Source organism: Microtus oregoni, unplaced genomic scaffold (genome assembly GCF_018167655.1).
Source record: "Microtus oregoni isolate MIOR12 unplaced genomic scaffold, Mior012 000013F_ref0000133, whole genome shotgun sequence".
NCBI classification, from domain to species: domain Eukaryota; kingdom Metazoa; phylum Chordata; class Mammalia; order Rodentia; family Cricetidae; genus Microtus; species Microtus oregoni.
Genome location: NW_024543072.1, coordinates 24,237,126 through 24,257,959, shown reverse-complemented (window position 1 = coordinate 24,257,959; position 20,834 = coordinate 24,237,126). Strand labels below are relative to the sequence as shown.

Genomic DNA, 20,834 nt, shown 5'->3' with positions numbered 1-20,834 from the left:
TGCTAGATGTTGGGGACACGGCAAAGGACTTAGAATAATTTTTCTTCTTTCTCCAAGTTTCCTTCAGTTTTTGGCATCATTTTCCTGTAGCAGGATCCAGTGTGCCTATCTTTAGATCTTTAAGCTCAAGGGATAAAATATGCTAATTGATTAAATCTAGATCTGGTGTTCCACTCTAATAGCATGTAGATCTTCAGGAAAGAAATATATGCAGGCAACAAAAACAGCAGCTCCCTACTTTATGGTGGGTACTCCCGTATTCTCACATAGGAAACATGAGCCCCCTGCTTTATGGTGGGTACTCTTATGTTCTCATATAAAAAAAAATCTCACATCTTTGGACCTCCTTCTGTGGCTCCTCTTCACAATGAGATGAATGATGGGGATTTTATAATCTTCATGTTGCAATAGCTAATGCTAACCTCTCATCCCACATGTAGTGCTTAAGAGAACAGGGAAAATTTGTAACCTGAGATAAAGGTTCCTACTTTTGGGTCAGGCACCTACAACCAGCCATGTCGCTAGCTAGTGCATTTTCCAGCTGCCTGTCAGAGCCTTTTTCACTCAGTATCTGCCAAGGACAAGGAGCTTGATAAAATCTTGAACAATTACTACAGAACCTTTTGAGCAGTGTGATAATTCATATGCAGTAGTACTCAGTAACAGACACCTCTCTAGAGGGTGAAATCAAAGCTCATGTAAATGATGATTTGGGCCAGATGAACCAAATTACCAAAATTGGTCATGAGAGAAGTAAAACAACTTGAAAGAAGTCAAGGTCCTTGCCCAGAGTCACAGTTCTCCAGTGTCATGTCTCAAGACCCCTAAACATTTACCAACGTGATGGAGGGTCACACCGTGCATTATATTCATGAGGACCACATATTTGGATACTTACCACACTGAAAATAAAAACTGAGAATTTTATTGCATGTGAGAATATGCAAGCACACATCTGGTTGTGAATCAGGAAATGTGGCTAAATCACACTTCACATCATGCCTGTAACATGCCACTGTCTACTTCAGAGAGAACAAGAGAGGACATGTTAGAAAAACAGTGTTTTTCGTATGGGATCCAGGAAAGGAACACCCCCAGGAGTTTAGGAGCCATTCTTGGGATTTTAAGGAAGTTAATTTTTTTTCCCTTAGGTATTTATTGGAAGCTGAAAATAATTGTTGAGCATTTATTCATGTAGATTTCATGTATATTGTTCACATATATTTTACCTTGATTCTTAATTTTCAAAGGAGAGGAGTGAATTTAGATTTTATTCTTTTCTGTTTAAAAAATCTGTGAATTAAGAGGAAAAGATCCTGGAAGATAGGCTGTAACATATAACAAGAGGAGGCTACTTATTTGACATATTGCTATGGGATTTGGGGACCTTCCCAGTGTTTAATACCATTTCCCTTTTGCTTTCCAGTTTCCTTTTTTAAAAACACTGTTTGATGCTCTGTCACTGGCTTACATTATACTCTCAGAAAAATCTCCACACTCTTTCCAACCAAATCCTTGCTAAATTATATTAAACTGCCTCCCATTGAAAAATTCAAATTGCGATGATCAAATTAGAGGCAGGAGTTCAAGACACTGATTTGGATATGCAGACAGCGGTCGAGCTAGACCTAACACAATGGAAGATCGCCAGGGGCCAGCCACAGCATGTCAACTTCAGAGCTGGTGAGGAAGGCAAGCGAGCCTAGTGTCACACTCCCCGTACAGCCAGAAAGGCAAGGCATTGCGACTCTCAGCACCAGTTTTCCTCCTGTAGCCAAGAAAATTGTAGCCATTGCTTAAAAACCTTTTTCATTAAAAAAAAAAAATACCCTGGGGGTAATATGGGGTCACTCTGAATACCTCCAAATCAGTTCCAAACTAAAACTACATGAACAAGAAAATAATTTCCTTTTGGTTAAGTAATACTTGTGCTTAAACTGTTTCCTCTTCTAGAATATTTTCCATTAAATGCTTCTAACACAGGCACAAAAGCTCAGACACTCATACGCATGCACACACCTGCATTCTTCTGGCCTTTGGGTAGAAGGAAGGTTAGTCTCTACCTCAGACACTGCCATAACAACTGTGGTCTTCTTCCCCAAAGAGTTTTAAGTACACTGACAATCTGTCTTTCCATTGAACCAATAGATTCTTAGTAAGCTAGCTTCTCAGGCATCCACTCTTCTGAAAGTCTACACACCTCCTTGCCCCATGCTGTACAGGAATTATTCAGATTAAAGACCGAGAAGAGATTCCTAGCATCGGGCCTGAGAGCGTGTGTGGCAGATTTAGGAGGAAGAACACTCGCCTGATAGTAAGAACTGTAAGGCAGAGCAGTTATATGGGATTGGCTTCCCGTGTGCTCAGCTTCAGGTGTCCCCATTTAAAGAGTAAGGATAACAGTGATTTGCCAACCAGGGATGCCATAAGGATGTAGGAAGTACAACATTCAGGGCATGGACCACAGTGGCTAGCACAAATGACAGCCATCAATACCCAGTGGCCCCTCTGTTATATCATCATCAACAGTGACAAAATTTCCTATGGAAATCCAGTCTCCCGTTCCTAGCATGAATTGTACACACTTTAGCTCCAGGTCTAGAGCCTTCCTCTCTGTTATTTCCCAGTTCCTTCTCTTATTTGATTGTCTTTGGAGAAAACTCAGAGCTATTCTGCATGGGTATGGAAGCGAGCAGCAGCATCTTCTGGGGAGGTCTGGAAGGCAGGTTCCTGAGGAACTTCTCTAGCAAAGTCCCCAGCTTAGAGGACCCTGTGGATCCTACCTTGTACTTCTTGTCCTGTGTCCTTTCTCTGGACCACTAGGAGTTTCTCCTCCCTGGAAATGAGGTGGTAGAGGCTCTGATGAACCTGTGTCAGGAAGCTGGAACTGTGGAACTTTCACTATATGACTTTTATCAAGTTCCTTCACCTCCAAGTCCTGCCTTCTTCTGGTAGAACATAAATAAAATCATAGCTTTCTACAAAAGCAGGATTTGCTTCCATTTAAATAGACCTTTTACAAATTTCATGAACTCCTTTCCTCCTTCCTTCTTCTCCTAACAAATATTTATTGGCTATTTACCACAAACCAAATGTGTCTAGGTTCTCAGTAGTAAAGATGTAGCAAAAAAGGGTCCTTGTCCCGTGTCCTGCTCACAGTCTAGAGCAGTGGTCCTCAACCTCCCTGATGCTGCAACCCTTTAGTACAGTTCCTCGTGTTGTGACCTCCAGCCCAAGCATTACTTATTAGTTCTTCTCATTTTAATGGTTTAGATAAGAATGTGCTATACATTTTTCCCACTCCCCTTCCCTCCTCCCTATCCCCTTTTACTTTCGCCCCTGCTCTCTACAATCCCAATATACTCAGGAGATCTTGTCTTTCCCCCCTTTCTAGGCAGTTCCACTTATGTCTCTCTTAGGGTCCTTGTTGACAGAGATTTCTGTCCCGCCAGTTCTACAGCTGTTCAGTCTCAAAGAATCACACAGAGGTCTACATTAATTATAAACTGATTGGCCTAGTATACAAGGCTTCTTATTAAATCTTATAACTTTCATTAGCCCATAATTCTTATCTGTGTTAGACACGTGGCTTGGTACCTTTTTAGGTGAGGCAGTCACATCTTGCTTGCTCTGTGTCTGGCTTCCCCTTGTGTCTAGGTGATGACTGCAGACTGAATCTTTCTACTTCCCAGAATTCTCCTGTTCTCCTTGTTCTGCCTCCACTTCCTGCCTGGTCATCCCACCTATACTTCCTGCCTGGCTACTGACCAATCAGCGTTTATTTAAAATACAAGTGACAGGGTACAGACCATTGTCCCACAGCAGGTCCTCTTTGTTGTCTAGGTTCTCTGGGGTTGTGCCCTGTAGACTGGTTATCCTTTGCTTTATGTCTATTATCTATTTATGAATAGACATTCCATTTGTCTTTCTTGATCTGGATTTCCTCACTTGGGACAATTTTTCTACTTCTTCTCTTTTGCCTGCAAATTCCAAGATGTCATTATTTTTTACTGCTGAGCAATATTCCATTGTGTAAATGTACCACATTTTTCCTGTTCATTCCAGATAAGGGCATCTATGGTGTTTCCAGTTTCTGGCTATTACGAATAATGCTGCTATGAACACAATTGAGCACATGCCCTTGTGGTATGACTGTGCATCTTTTGGGTATATACTCAAAAGTATTGTTAGGTGTTGAGGTAGATTGATTCCCAATTTCCTGAGAAACCACCATACTGATTTACAAAGTAACTGTACAAGATTGCACTCCCACCAGCAATAGAGGAATGTTCCTCTTACTCCATATCCTCTCCAGCCTAAGGTGTCATCAGTGTATTTGATCTTGGCCATTCTGACAAGTGTCAGATGGTATCTCAGATTTGTTTTGATTTGTATTTCTCTGATGACTAAAGCAATCTGCAGATTCAATGCAATACCTACCAAAATCCCAGCAAAATTCTTCACAGATCTCAAAAGGACAATACTCAACTTCATATGGGAAAAGCAACAACAACAACAACAAAAAAAAAACCAGAATCGCCCAAACAATCCTGTACAATAAAGGAACTTCTGGAGACATTGCCATCTCTGACTTCAAGCTCTAAAGAGCTATAGTAATAAAAACAGCTTAGTGCTGGCACAAAAATAGACAGGTGAACCAAGAGAATTGGAGACCCTGATATCAGTCCACACACTTCTAAATACCTGAGTTTTGACAAAGAAGCTAAAACTAATAAAGTGGGGGGAAATCATCTTCAACAAATGCTGTTGGCAAACTGAATGTGGACATGTAGAAGGATGCAAATAGATACTTATCTATTATCATACGCAAAACTCAAGTCCAGATGGATTAAAGACCTCCACATAAAACCAGCCACACTGAACCCCATAAAAGAGAAAGTGGGAAGTAGCCTTGAACACATTGGCACAGAAGACCACTTCCTAAATATAACACCAGTAGCACAGGCACTAAAATCAACAATTAATAAATTGGACCTCCTGAAACTAAGATGCTTCTGTGAAACAAAGGACATGGTCAACAAGACAAAACAGCATCCTACAGATTGGGAAAAGATCTTCACCAACCTCACATCTGACTGAGGATTGATATCCAATATATAGAAAGAACTCAAGAAACTAGACATTAAAAGACCAAATAACACAATAAAAAAATAATGAAGTACAGATCTAAACAGAGAATTTTCAACAAAGGAATCTCAAATGATAGAAAGATACTTAAGGAAAAGAATTATTTTTGTTGCTACTTCTGAACTGTAATTTCGCTATTGTTATGAATTGTAATGTAAATATTTTGGAGATATGATTTGTCATAGGGGTCACTGTCCACAGATTGAGAACCACTGATCTAGTGGGAGAGAGAGGCAAAGCCTGCATTCACAGTCAGTAGGGGACCCTCACACAAAGACAAGGCAATGAGATGGTACCCTGGAACATGGCCATGGCGGGGGTATGTTCTTTAGCTTGGGTGATCAAACGGAGATACATTCTGACTGGGTCCTGAACAAATACAGGAAGTTGGATGTTAATAGGGGTTCAAGGGCACCAAATTCGTGGGAAATTAGTGATTTATTTTCTAGCAAAACAAAAAGCTACTGGGGGTGATTGTAGCAAATAAGTAGGCAAGAACCATATTAGTGTTTCCTTGTGAGCTGTGTCAATGGTTTTGGTAACAATCCTGCATTTTAGAGGATATGTAGGCTGTGGGAACTTTACAAATGCACTTGGATTTTTAAAGTCAACTGTATTCACTAAACTTGTTATTTAATTTAGAATTAAAATAGTTTATGTAGTGAACATTAGTAGCCTAATAACACTGTGCCCTGTTACCGCGCCTGAACCTCATGGAAAGACATTGTTGAAGTTGGTGATTCTTTCTTCTGTCTTCTGAGAAAATCAGAGGTCTTCAATGATAGAGAGAGAGAGGAGCTCTGGAGAAGGGATCAGCGGTAGAGCATATAGAGCTCTGGATATGAATCTCAGCTCCAAAGCATACAAACAGACAAGCAAACAAAATAGACATGATATGCCCTTTAGGTCATGGTTAGCAGAGATGCTTTACGTTGCCTTTCAAGTCAATGGAAAAAGTTGCCAAAGGCTAGCTTTGCAATGGGCAGAACACAGAAACAAACACGCTGTGCATTAGGGCTGGAAGCACTCTGGTGTTTTAGAAATAGTATGCCACTGATAGAACTGGTGCTTGAATCTCATCTCCATGTTACCCTGAAGATGAGAGTAGGTGAGGTTAGTAGTGGCAGGGTGAAGGACTTAGGTGAAATAGCCCAAATTTGAACTCAGTCACCAAAATGATATAATTGTTAATATTTGGTAGGAGGTGCATAGGAAACTTACTGTCAATCTGGTCTATCAATAATTATATAGCATGAACATGAGGAATTAGTATAAAATATTCAAAGTATTTACCAATGAGCTATTTAGAAAATTGTTATAGTTTCTTCATTATGTATCTCTGTAGTTCAACCTGTCCAATGTGGTAACTCATACATCATGTTTTGACATGTCCTATAGCTGTTAAGAATATGGTAAGTCCTTCTTTAGAAGTTAGCTATGTTTTGGTCATATTGTGATAAAAGTAGATAAGCTGAGATGGGTCAGTTAGCAAAGTGCTTACTAAACAAGCATGGGGACTTGAGATCAATCCCCAGAACTCATGTGGAAAAGCTCGGCATGATGACATGTGCTCGTAACTGCAGTGCTGGGGAAGAAGAAGCAGGGCCAGCAAACCTAGCCAGATTGGCAAGTTCCAGGCAAGTCAGAGACACTCTTTTAAAATAAAGTGGATGGCGTTCCTGAGGATTTCACCCAAGATTCACCTCTGGCCAGCACACTCAACCGCCCACGTGCACACACAGGCACATCTGCACACACATGCACATACACACGCAGAATAGGATGATGCCCCTCTGGAGTTCACTTTTTTAGCTTGATCTTTGGAAGGGAATCATTGTACTTTTCTTTGTTAAGCATATTGGTCCTTTTTAAAAACAGAATTAATAAGTCAAATCATTTTACTTGAATTTAAATAAAATGTCAGTTGGGAGAGATTGTGCTCCCTCCCTCATCAGAGCAATGTAGGTTTGAATGTTGTAAATACATTTTAATCAAATTCTTCGGATGGTTTACTCACAAAATCTTTCTTTAGTAAGCAAGTAAAATGAGCATATGTTTAGGTTTTCAGCTGAACATCCAAGATTCTTTTTAAACCTCTCTGGAACTATTTTTTTTCTCACAACTTACTTGGGTAGAGTACCAAAGAGGACCAACAAGAGATGAATCTGACTTCAGATAAATGGGTAACCTTATTATCTATTTTACTTTGGCAATGGAGAGGCCATTTGAATTTTCTATTACTCAAATTCTATTTGAAGAAACCAAAATGAATAAATCATAGCTGGTGAGCACAGAGATGCCTCATCGTGAGCCATTATAAGGTTTTTATAGCTCTTCTGCTCTCAGTTCAGCTCCTGGCCATGCCCTGCCTCTGCAGAATCATTCTTTTTAATTACCTGCAGGCTTCTGTTTCATTTCAAAATTTCTGTCTACATACTGCAAATGCAGACATATAAGGGAGTTATGAATGTGTGTGTGTGTGTGTGTGTGTGTGTGTGTGTGTGAGAGAGAGAGAGAGAGAGAGAGAGAGAGAGAGAGAGAGAGAGAGAAGAGAGAATGTGGAGAGTTTTTGCTCCCAACACAATATCTTTTGACGAAAAGATGGGATCTCTGTTCTGGGAGCTGGGGAGTGGGCCAGCAGTTTTCCAGCCCCACATGTCTGAATACAATTAATCATACAGAGAAAAGTATTGTTTGTAGCAACCTTGATTACATTTTTCAACATCTCGCTCAGTTTCCTGTGGGAGGAAAAAAAAACAATAAAATAAAGAAGACAAAAAGTAACAGAAAGCTCCTTCTACGCTGACAATAAGCTGGAACACAGTTCATGTGGAAGCGAATCAGGGACAATCATCCCTGTTATATTAAAGAAGATTTTGTCTTTGACAGTTTTTCTCCTTCCTGAAATAAATTCTAGTGAATAGATACTTGTTAAAAACCTTGGTGATCAGACTTCTTTGTATTTAATCAAGGTTAGGATCAAACCATGTGCAAATATGATTCTCTTGGCCTTCACCATGCCATGAAGATCAAGAAGCTGAACTCCATCACTGAGGTCAAGTAGATTGAGTGGAGGTACCATCATCTCAATGTCTGCTGCCTCACCCCAAGGCTCTGCTAGAAGGATGTTGCTGCTGGACTGTATGAGATTCTGCTCTGACAGTGCAGAGAGCCTAACAGTAACTCTCTATCCAGGTTTCCTAGGCACATTGATCCTCAGGGTGACTTCCAGTGAGTGAGCCTTGCATTCACATAATCGTTTTCCATTCTCTTATGAGAGAAGAAGAGATTTTTGTTTTGAGCCATCTGAGCCTGGTTGTAAGGTCATTTTCACGGTGTGGGTGATTTTCCCAGGGCTGTGCTCAACCTTTGCTTTGTACTCTCCTGCCATTTCGACCCTAAACAGATCCTAACCAAAGACTCCTAGGAGGAGGCAGTTTCCACCCCGGACTTTGACCACAGCATAAAAATAAATCTTCTGAGTAAGTAGTCTCAAAGATAACCTTGTTTCACTCTACACCTTTAGAGCCAGCTTGAGATAGTCATGGTCCCCAAACTCTCTCTAAACCATTGTGTCAGTGACTCCCAATTCATCAGTAAGATGATAATAAGTCAACCTGAGCACTGGTATCAATGCTTCAGATTTAACTGAGATAACGTGCAAAAGCACCTAGCGTCATGCCTGGCATAATCGGGACATAATAAATGTTCTCCATGGTGATTGGCATCTACCAGAAGCAGATGGGAAACCACTGTCAGCTCCTTAAATAGCAACACCAAACACCATCCTTCAAACACAATATAAAAAAAAAAACTGAGGTTTTTATTTGCAGCAGAGGTTCCTTCCCAACCTTCTAGACCAAGTCGTTGACTGTATGTCTTACGGCCTTTAATGACGGGTGCGTGTGTTCCCTGAATCCCTCCGAATGAAAGGAGTCGAGCATCATGTGAAACACAGTGATTTAAAACTTACAAATAGAATTTGGGACAAAGGAAAAGAACTCATAGGTGGGTGTCAGGGGGTCCGGGCTTTTCCTTGTGCCAGCTGTGTGATCTCTGACTAGTGTTCCCAAACAACTGAGCTCCAACTCTGCTGTCCTTAAGTTGGGAGGGACACTTGGAAGAAGACTAAAGATGTAGTACATGAAAGAGCTAGGTGAACCCCTGGGGTGGTAGTAATTTATGGTGTGGATCATATTAGCTAAGTAAGTTGTATAATGTATGTATGTATGTAGATACAACAAAAATAACATCATGCATATACACAAATATAACTAGCAGAAAGAAAGAAAAAGTCTTCTAAAATCAGAAACTTGCAAACTAGGGAGAGAGAGTAAAAACAAAAACAAACACAAATCAGTAAAGCAGAGTCCTGTCTTAAGAACTGGAGGACCCAGAGAAAATAGTCAAGCCATAGATCCCCATGGGCTGTTGGCGGTCCTCTTCGCCACACGCTGCCATTCTGATAAGAGTGATTGAAACTGATCACGGAAGGTCGACTCCTACCTTCCTTCTACTTTGCCCAGAGTGGGATCACAGCCCTTGGAAAAGGCTTCACTGTCTATCACTGAGACCATAAACTCTTGGACTGGTAGAACCTTAGGCCTGTGTGTGCTCAACCTGCTGAAAGACAGCGCAATGATCTCAGAAGTCTTGCTCAGGTCAGTGATGGTCTGTTGCTACCTGGAGCTGGGCCTGTGCCGGATGTTGAACAGTGCTTCCCTTTCTACACAGAACCACACTCTTAGGGGCACACCTTTAGACCACTTGCCCCCTGCTTGTTCTGAGGCAGGGAACAGAACAAGTCCTGGTGAGATTTAGGATATAGAAAAGTTTTTATGATGATATATTGGTGCTGAGTTCCAACTAGCATGACTAGGTTTATATTATTTAATGCACACACTTCAATGAGGCAACAGAGTGACTATTGCCTTAGAATCTTACTCGACATAAACTCCGCCTGTTAGATGAGCTATTTGCCTCCGGATGAGGCGATGTGAGGCAGCTGGCTTGTTCATTTGAACGTAAACATTCAGCTGGACATTTAAGTTTGCAGAGGGACAGAAACTGGATCAAGCGGTGTCTTTTTGATCTACATGTATGTGAGACTCATCTGCACCATCCTTGAGATGCTGGAGCTCAGCCTGTTCTCTACACTCTTCAATGCCCTGCTTCCCCATCTGTACAAGAGTGACAGTGACGACAGTTGCTTTGCGAAGAGAGACAGGAAACTATAGTGAGGAACAAGTTTAGAATAAAACACACTGACTGGAAGGAGAAAGAGGCTCCTGGTTGGTATAACAAATACTGTTTTATGTGTCTGCATGTGCTATACACATGCACTTGTTTGCATATGTTCCCCCATTAGGCATACATGTGGGAGGTATGTGTAAGTTTGCACATGCAAGTGGAACCCACGATTGATGCTAGGAGTCTTCCTCAATCATTCTTCACCCTCTTTGAGGACAGAACTTTCCACTGGACACAGAACTCAGTATTTTTTTTGGAGGGGGTGCTGTTGACCCAAAATCTGGTCCTCATGTATGTATGACAAGTGTTTTGTCCACTGAGCCATTTCTCCTGCACACTAACACAGCTGTCTATAAAGCAATACCAACTGGCCCTTCTCCAAACCACTGAGGTGCGAGTTTCATTTAATATTCTTCCAGGGCCACCAAACAAAACTCAAAACCTTGTACTCATGGTGACTCCCTTAGCTTAATCAGAGAGTCGTGGACTGTTCTAAAAGGCTCCATGGGTGTGCTGAAAATTTTTTAAGAGAAAAACTACTCTAAAATGGAAGCCTTTTATTGACAGACAAAATGCAGTAAAACCCAGCAAAATTCAATTACCCCTAGATTGTGTCAGGTCAACCAAGAAGGGAATGAGGGAATTGTACATTTGAAATCAACAAATTGAATTGGGTGCCTTTTGCGACCTCAGCAATTGCTTTCTGACTCTGTCACAAGATCAGAGGTGGACCTGGCAGCTTCCAGATCCTCAGCGAGCATGCTCTATCTCTAGGGAACAGCATCTGTCCCTTGTTTAACTTCTAAATTAATGATGTTCGCTCAGAAAATTATTGCAGTTGCAAAATATATGCTGACGATAACCACACCTCTTCTACAGCAATACACACAGAGATACAAGTGTATATATATATATATATATATATATATATATATATACACACACACACATACCCACTCATTCATACATACATACATACATGCACACATGTTGCTTAAAGGTACCTGTGCATGCATGTGGGGTGGGGTGTAGATGTGTGCAGTGATATACAACATTGTTTTAGTTAAACAGAATGACCAAAATAAACTTGGGAAGGAGAGGTTCATTTCATCTTACAGTTCAGAAAGCTAAGGAAAGAACGCAATCAGGAACCCGAAGGCAGGGACAAAACAAAGCCCATAGGTGGGCACTGCCTGATGAAGAGCCAAGCACGCCACTACACATCATTGATGTTGATAGGTATAATAGAGTTTAAATTTTGATTTTATTTCTTTATGCGGATGAGCACAGTTGAAAAATTCTTTACGTTAACCAGGTGAATCAACATTAGAGATAAGGTGTTTCAGCCAATGACATAGAAAACAATGCTGATTGTGTCTTCTCTGTCCTCCTGAAGCCTCTGCCCTCTGCTAGGGGGCCTAGGTGCTGAACTTCAGTAGCAGGAACTGTCTGATAGAGACACAGCGATCTTGAAGCATATCCTGGCACATCTCCAAATCACTGAAGCAGAGATTGTGGGTTTTGCTTACCTTGCAATTTAGTTTGTTTAACATACTGTTTATGCTGCGGAAATATGGCTAGTGTTCAATGAAAGCCAGCATCTATAACGTGATTCTCAACAGCTTCTGCCCCATCCCCAGCGGACGTGTCCTGCTGTTTCTTGTTCTCTTTTTGCCCTGTCCTCCTTTCCCATCATCTGATAGCTTTCCCCATCCACACCGCACTTCCGCTCTGTACACCCCGCTCCCCACCCACACTGCATCCCCCCAGTGTGTTTGCCTCTTGCCTATATACAGGGATTAGACACGTGCTCCTCTCTGTTTTGTAACATTTTAAAAATCTAATCCACTTGCCATTTTTATTATTGTCTTTTTTTAAATTTATTTCTATGCTTTGCTACATGTATGTCTGTGTAACATATGTCGGTGCCCGCAGAGGCCAGAAAGGTACATGTGTAACATATGTTGGTGCCCGCAGAGGCCAGAAAGGTCAGTATGTACCCTAGAATTTAAATTACCAAGAGTTGTGAACTGCCATATGGGTGCTGCGAATCAAACATACATACATTCCTGAATCCTCTAGAAGGGCAGCAAGTGCTGTTAACTGCTGAGCCATCTCTCCACCCCCTCCCAATTTACTATTTAAAATTTACCGTGTGTTAGGATAATATCGATATCTTCATCGCTGGATGGTGCGTATCCATCACAATCCATTTCAGAACTGCTCATTATCACCCCCATAAATCTCAGGATATTTAACTACCATGCCGGATTCTCCCATCACCATCTGGAGGGCAACATTCAGCTGGATTTTTTGCTCCCTGGATTTGCTTATTTCTGAATATTTTGTATAAATAAAAGCACAAAGTATTTGACTTTATGTATGACTTCATTCATTCAGCAAAGATACTTTCAAGGTTTTTCTATGGTGTAACAAGTCTAAGAACTTTATTGCTTTTATTAACAAATAAGAGTCCACTCCACACTGTGTTTTATCTGTTTGTTTATCAACATTTGAATTGTTTCCATTCTTCCCATAAGGAAAAACGCTGTGTAAGTATTCATATGCTCATTTCTGTGTGAGCATATGCTAGCATTTCTCTTGCATACTTACATAGGAATAGGACGGCAGGAACCTCCAGTAACTCAGTGTTTCACCAGTTAAAGAACTGCCACAGTTCTTCAAAGTGCCTGCTCCAGGCTCCGTTTCTAACAGCCATGAGTGCAACCGTCAGCTTCCTAAATCTTGTCAGCATTTGCTGCTCACACAATCTTTATACTGGATAGCCATCTGTGTGGCCACGAAGTCAGACCTCGCTTTTCTTTGTTTTCTTTTGATTTAGATAATTTCTGATTACTTCTGAAGCTGTTACCTAGAGGTAAAATCCACCAAGGAACCTCCCTCTACTCCCTCATAACCAGGATGGGCCACGATTTCACTCAGGAAGTCCACCTTTCTCATTAAGACTGAGCTTCTGCCTGAGCAGAATCCATCCCATCTCTCGCGTCCCATCTCTTACCCAGCACCTGCTTCTTGTATGAAATAGAGTTGCTTGTCAAAAATCTGTTTGATGAATGACAGATTAACAATAGCGAGGGGAGGGAAAACGTGCCTTGAGATCATCTGCTTCAGAATTCAAATCATTACCTTTTCCTTCTAATTCATCTCTCCCACCTTCTCACAGAGAAGGTTATTGAAGAAAATCTGATCTGATCCCCAGAGCTAGTGTTCCCAGGGCCTCTGTCATAGCACAGTTTCCCCTATCTATCCGTTAAGATAAAAGTCCTTGCCCCAGTGCACAATGTAAACTTCTTCCTAAACCAAGAATTCAAATTAAGAGACTATGTCAGTAAGAAATGAAGAGCTTAAGGGAACTGGATTTCTTCCTTCTGCTCCCAATACATCTTCACTTGTAGGACTTTTGTGAGTCTGGAGGGAGGCCCTGCAAGATAAGCCACCTTCCCTGAAACTTCAGTTGCCAGTGGCCCTTGGGGTTCATTTTAAAAGCGTCCATCCGAGCGAGCTGATGTCTTGATTAGTTAGTATAAACAAGTTAATATTCACCTTTTTTTAAAAAAAGACTCTGGAGTTTGACATGAATTTAAACCGCTGGCCCGCCAAAGCTAGCTGGGTGTCCTAAGGTGGACTATGTGGCCCTTCTAAGTCTCCCTTGCTTCACCTGCTAATGGTGAAGAGCAGCCAAGAGCCCACATTGTAGAGTTTGTTATGGATATTAAGTTAAATAATGTGTTCAAAACAGAATTTAACGCAAATGAAACACTTGGTCATGCTAGCTCTGTGGCTATTGGTATTATTTCAGGGTTAGTGCTAATGTATAAAATGGTAGACAGGGCACACAGTGGACACTTCTGAAAAGGGTTATTTACATTTTCCTTAGTAAGAAAAAGTGCTCTCTAAATATGAGTTAGCAGTGGTTATATGAACACCGTTACTTCTACATGTAATTTCCCAAGTAAATCTTCAGTGACCGTAACAAACCTCCTTAACATAGATTTCAAAGTGTCTCCAGAGCTGTCACGTCAGAAGAATCTTGGTTCCTGTACCAAATACACTTGGTTCAGCTCAAACTGTTGTCATATACATGTACTCTGTCTTCCGTGGATGTCTGTGGGCTAAACAGAAGGTGTTGCTCAAGCCTTTCCTTTGTCTCTCCTGTGGACTAAGCAGGGCTGGATGCTCTCCTGGGGAGCTCGCACAAGGCAAAGACTCTAAAGGTCAATCAAGTTAGGACCTGGCAGAACCAAGAGCATCCATTCATTTATTCAAGTACTGCATGCCTAATAAAAGTCAGCGCTGGGGTATGTGGGAAAGAGGAAAACCAATCACAGCCAATCACAGAAACTGGAAGTTACCACTGAGGAAGCAAAGCAGCCAGGGTAAACAAACAGCAAGTGAGCATGTTGTCGAGACAGCTTCACTGGTAAAAAACACCGCGCATGTGATAACGCAGCATGAAGAAATGTAATTATATTATAATTTCAAAGATTAAAAAGGAGGAAGAAGTGCAATAAAAATGTCAAAAGGAAAAAACCCACCATGGTTAGTAGTTAGCAGGAGGTTCCCTAGAGAGGATGTGGAGCCCAGATGCCGAGGAGGCAGGCACAGGCAGAAGAGGTGCTGGAAGATACTCAGCCAAGTTGTACCCTGCTTGGTATAACTAAGGTAGGTTAAGCAGGCTAGGTGTTGGAGCAGGAGGATGGATCTTAAAGCACTGAGGGAAGGAGCTGGAGACCTAGGCAGGGAAGGGGCTGGAGACACAGGCAGGCCCAAACACAAAGCTGCTGGACTGTGTTAAAGGGAGAGGCCAGACTCTCAGCCAAAGGCTGCGCTCCTTTCAGATTCTCTTTCCCTTCTCACCTCTACTGGGTGAATTACCTCCTCTGTGGTGTTTATTTCCACGGGTCCAGCTAGAATCTGTAAACTCGTTAATAAATTCTCTGGTGGAAGCTTCCTGGTATTCCCAAGCATATCTAACCTGACGTCAGCAGACGTGACAGCGAGTGTTGCTTTCACCTTCTACAACCATGTCATGTCTTCTTGCCTCTGGTGGTTTCAGGTTGCACCAGGTAACCTTTGAAGTGCCCACCTGTGAGGGAAAGGAACGGCAGAAGCTGGCACTGGTTGGCGACTCCTCGTCCTCCGCGGAGTTCTTCGTCACCGTGGCTGTCTTCGCTTTTCTCTACTCTCTGGCCGCTACTGTGGTGTACATTTTCTTCCAGAACAAGTATCGTGAAAACAACCGGGGCCCACTCATTGTAAGTCTTTCTGAAGCAACTTCTGTCCCTTATAACTTCTTCAGGTACTACCTGAGGGGCTTTGGAATCATCCGTGTCTCTGAGGCTGGTGTGCAAAAGGAAATTGTATTTGTTATCCTCCAAATCTCTTCAGTCTGCAGCAGAAAGCACCGTGCCTTTTGGTCCCTGTGTCCTGGCGCGGGAAAGAAGCATAAGATCCTGTAGAAACCCTTTTGAGACCAAAACAAACAATGATTAGGAAGCCCATGGAGACCAAGAAAAGAAGGATGAGGTCTGCTGTGGGCTTGTAGGTCCAGCATTACACAGATAGGTGGCCATTATTCTCAATAGCCATTTAAATGGTAGGATTTGTGCTTTTCTGAAATGCATTGTTTCCATATTATAAAGAAGCATGATTGTCCCTCCCTCTCCTCTCTCTCTTTCTCTCTACTTTGTTCTCTCTACTCCTCTCCACTCTCGCACCCCTCCCTTCCAGCAACCCACCATTTCATTCCATTGTCTTTGATGGCGGTTCAAGGACTCGGGTGACATCAGTATAGCCTTACATGTCCTAATACGACTAACTATACATGCACCGAGAGAGACATAAAAACTCCCCAAGAGATACATGGATATAGATAGCTTTAAGAAAAATAAATAACTCTCACAACCTTTATAGGTACATTTACTTAAAATCTATTTCCTGAAATGACCTGCGTCTAAAAATGTTTAACTTTTTCTCTCAATGGCTATATTGGTTACCTCTCTGTTTCTATAACAAACAGAAAAGGATTCTTTCTTTCTTATGTTTTTTTTTTTATTACAGCTTGTGATTGGACAGACCCATTATTCTTGGGTTTCAGGTAGGGGTGCCAGCCAGCAATCGTGAGGAGCTTGTGGTAGAGCCAACTGCTCACCTTACTACCAGAAGAGTGGGGGGCTCAGGATCCACAGTCCCCTTGAAAGGCGGATCCCCCAGTGTTCTGAGGACTTCTCATAAGGCTCCATCTCCCCAGCATTCCACTGTCTCCTCAGACTGCCACCCTGGGAGCCAATTATTTAATGCACAGGCTTTTGGGGGGGGCATTGACTAACCAAATAATAGCAATTATGTACTCCCGATTCCCACAAGAAATCAAGCTTTCTTGACATTCCAAAGCTTATTGTATAGCATCTTTAGAAGATACAGTTCATTGGAGGCAGTGGAAGTGCCTGTCTCCCACACCCTCAGTGCTGACAGCCCTGGAAGAAAGGTTTCCAGGTATGAGATGTCACACAATTTCTCGCTCTCCATAAAATCAATATTCATTACCTTCTTGTCAGTTGATAGATCATTAAAAACCGTTTTTGATGATAGATTGCTATGTGATTTGAGGTCCGTAAGTCAGAAACAAGAGATTAGCGACACTGCCACAGCAAATGCCATCGTTCTCACCTGCTCCTTGCGCAAGCCCTTTTCTCAAGAGTACACAATCCATCCGAAGGTGTTAGACGCTAAGCCAAGAAAAATAACAGCCCATCCATCCAAGAGACATAAATGTGAAACACAATTTAGCTTTTTAAATTAGTAATTACTTAATAACTACATAGGACATTTTGTTGTTTTAGACAATTGTACATTGATAATAATTTTATGATCACAAAACCCAATGAAATTTACAACACCAGAGCCTTAGGGTCTAGGACAATTAAAAAGTAATTTAAAATGTGTATATACTTTTTCTGCAAAGCAATATAATATGCTAATCGAGAAAGTGCGTTCCAGAGTATTATAGGCTATAATTCTTTGAAAAATACAATAGAAATATAAATTCAAAGTGAGTAATACATTTACCAACTCATTAAAGAATCTGTTTATTGTCTTTTTAATGAATCACCAAAAAAATCAAACACATATTAATTGTATCATTTATTTCAAATTGACAGTGCCAGCCACTATACTTCCAAATGCCCATTCTGCCAGAAATCCTGTTCTTTTAACTAGTTTTCACAAGTAGGAATGGGTATTTTAGAAATTCTCTTAGTAAATTTCAGAAGCCTTTTATCTGACCTGTATATTGTGGAGAGCTGAACAAATTGCAAAAGCCAGCTGCAGGAATGTCTGCTCTTTGAATGCTGGGGTCAGTGGGGAGGACGAGCCATGCTCCTAACTGCAGCGCATCAGTAGGTGCACTTGTAGGGGAAGAGGCAAGACAGCAAAACGCTTGTCTTCGGGCGGGTATCCTTTACTCCCATCTCGAAACGGAACCAAAGTCACTTCACTCCTGTGGTGTGCACAGAAGAGAGTGTTAGGGAAATGGTTCTGTGGATGAAGAAGACATTTGCATAATTCTAAAGACCAAGGCAATACCCGCCTTCCAGCGGGAAGAAGTCTGCACAGATAACTCACTGATAAAGTGGAAAAAGGTCTGTTTGCGCTCTCTCTCTCTCTCTCTCTCTCTCTCTCTCTCTCTCTCTCTCCCTGTGTGTGTGTGTCTGTCTGTCTGTCTCTCTCTGTGTATCTATCTATCTATCTATCTATCTATCTATCTATCTATCTATCTCAAGTCCTTGAAACCTAGTTGTAACATTTGTTAGCCAGTCTCTGTGTATTGGGAAAGTGTAAGGCTTACCTGAAGTCCTGGTTAGAGTAGTCTATGAGACTGGACTGTCTCAGATAGCAGCTTGGGGATTTTCCTGAGCAGTTTGTAACCTGAAACTGATCTCTGGGTGGTGTTTGTCAGTTTAGTAGTGTTGCCACAACCCAGGTGGAATTGTGATGTGGGGCCCCATCACCTTTTTAGAGACTTCAAAAGTCACTGTCAGGAATGGGTATGGTTTACAGAAGAAAACTTAAACATTTTAAATGTCATATGTAGTAGGTCTTAGAGAAGTTAAAGGACAAGTTGTTAAATATATCCCGTACACAAACTTAGTTCCTAGCTACTGTTGTAATACAGGTGGGTGAGGACCGCATGAGAGAGTCCTCTGCAGAGGGTCTCATGGTGGGTGGGTCCAATGGCTGACAAAGACACCATAAAGACAGAGTTTGAGTGTGGAGTTTATTGAGATAAAGGGAATGGGAGGGGAAGAGAGAATGGGAAGATATAGAGACAGAGATACAGAGAGGGAGAGATAGAGACAGAAAAGTTGCCTCCTCAGAGAGAATGGCAGAAAGGGAGAGAGAAGGGAGTGGGCAGAGCTAACCTCTTAAAGGGACCTTTGTACCTGTATACAGACTAGGACCCTGGGCTGGCCAGAGTATTGCCTGGGTACATTCTGCCACATGACAGGACAGGCCACCATAATTCAGGCCAGTCTGAATCCTAACAGCTACCTGCTTCAGACTCAAACCCAAAGTCACATACAGGAAGCTAGATGAAGCCTATTTCTAGAATTGGTCAGTGTTCTGTATGACCATTAATATCATGATGGAAAGTTTAAATATATATGTGTGTGTTTGTGTGTATACATACATATATATATATATATAATAAGCTTTGAGATAATGTTTATATCTTAAAGAAAGTTTTAAAGAGTCAAAATAAAACCAAAGGATTATAAGATTAGTTGCAATAGAATAGTGACTTAATTTGGTTTTTCTTCTGTCCCAAACCAGGTGACTCTTCTAACATGAGACATTTTTGGGATTTTCCTTTAACAAGCATGCTTGTGTTTATAGAATGAGAGAGCCATGATCTCTCTGACTCCAAAGCCAGCTTTAATTTTTAACTGAATTGGGACTACAAAACCCCCATTTGCCTTATTATATGACTGTCAAGAACAGAAGAAACAAACTTTTGGGGAGATTTCTAAAATTTTATCCTGCTGGATGTCTGCTACACCATTAGGCCAATTTATTTGTGTGAGGGGCATTTTTTTTCTTGATGATTTGATATTCTTCTTTAGATGTTTCTTTTGTCCAGTGGTCTCTGGAGTTCTTAGCTGGAATGTTTTTATTTTCTTAAAAAGACAAAAACAAAATCCTGCCCCAACTCTAACTTTGGGGAGTATTTTGTGGGGTACAGGTTATATCTTTGCTAAGACAAAAATTCTTTTGGCAACAGAAAAAGTATTATTTTTTAATAATAAAAAAACAATTTTTTTCATGCCTAATCTAGTGAAAGACATTTGTTAGTCTTAGAAGTTAAATTGGATTGAATGACTAAGATGTTTGATGAACTATTGCTTCTCCTAATCAGGAAGTCTCTCCTCTTCTAATTTAATCTTTATTAATCTTGATGGTATCCTTTGGAAACAAAAGCAAAACCTTGTCCCCAACACAATACATATTCTGGTTTTTATTCTGAAGTCAATACATCTTTAAAATATATAGGATGATCTAATTTAACGGGTTTTTTAAACTCACCCAATGTCTCTCCATTATTTTGTTTTGTTTATTACTGTTTAAAAAGTTTAAACTTCATAAAGCACAGTACAGAATTCAGAAATCCTGTATATTTCCCATCTTTACGTAGTTTATTGATTTTAATATTACTTTATTTTTTTCTTTAAAGACTTTATTATATTTAGCTTATTTTTTTTATGACTGGCTATATCCATTTTCTTTTCTTTTTTCAATCCCTAAGCATACTGTATATTTTTAGAGGTTTTCTGTGTCTTGGCCTGGCTTTGCCCAAGAGCCTGCAGCTTTCTCTGACCACATGAGACAAATATTAAACTGCCATATCAGCCACCGTGGCTCAGCTTAGCGTATCCACACCACGCTGGTGCACATCACTGGCAGCTAGCTCCGCCCCCTTGTGTTTGCAGGCCAGGGGCAGGAAAGAGCCTCTGTATGCAGCAAGCATCCACCCACCTGAGAGACTGTGGAACAAGGGAGCCACATCTGGCTCCTTGTCTAGAGTTATTTTAGCTTTCCCGAGCCCCTTTTATGCCCCATTTTGGGTACTACACATAGCAAGCCCAGCTCACAAATGGTGACAAAGTAACTTAGTACTATTGTGAAATCTTGACCTTTAACTTCGGTTTGTCTCAACTAGATATTATAGCTTAAATTAACCCATTTATATTAATTTACGTTCTGTCATGTGACATTACCTCTCTTCCATTCTTGTACCTCCTATTTCCTGTCCATCTCTGGCTGGTGATTCTGCCTTTCTTCCCAGAGTTCTCTCTCTGCCCAGAAGTTCCCGCCTATACTTTCTGCCCAACTATTGGCCATTCCTCTTTTTATTACAC

At 41.2% G+C, this 20,834-nt stretch overlaps 1 protein-coding gene across 3 annotated transcripts in view; it reads left to right on the top strand.

Annotated features, from left to right (window-relative positions):
• The window catches only part of Synpr (synaptoporin), a 317,060-nt gene that overhangs the window by 246,399 nt on the left and 49,827 nt on the right, over window positions 1-20,834 (top strand). For all 3 annotated transcript variants that reach the window (XM_041662900.1, XM_041662902.1, XM_041662903.1), the window contains one exon: window positions 15,476-15,674. In XM_041662900.1, coding sequence (XP_041518834.1) covers window positions 15,476-15,674 — 199 coding nt within the window. The remainder of the gene's footprint in view (window positions 1-15,475; window positions 15,675-20,834) is intronic.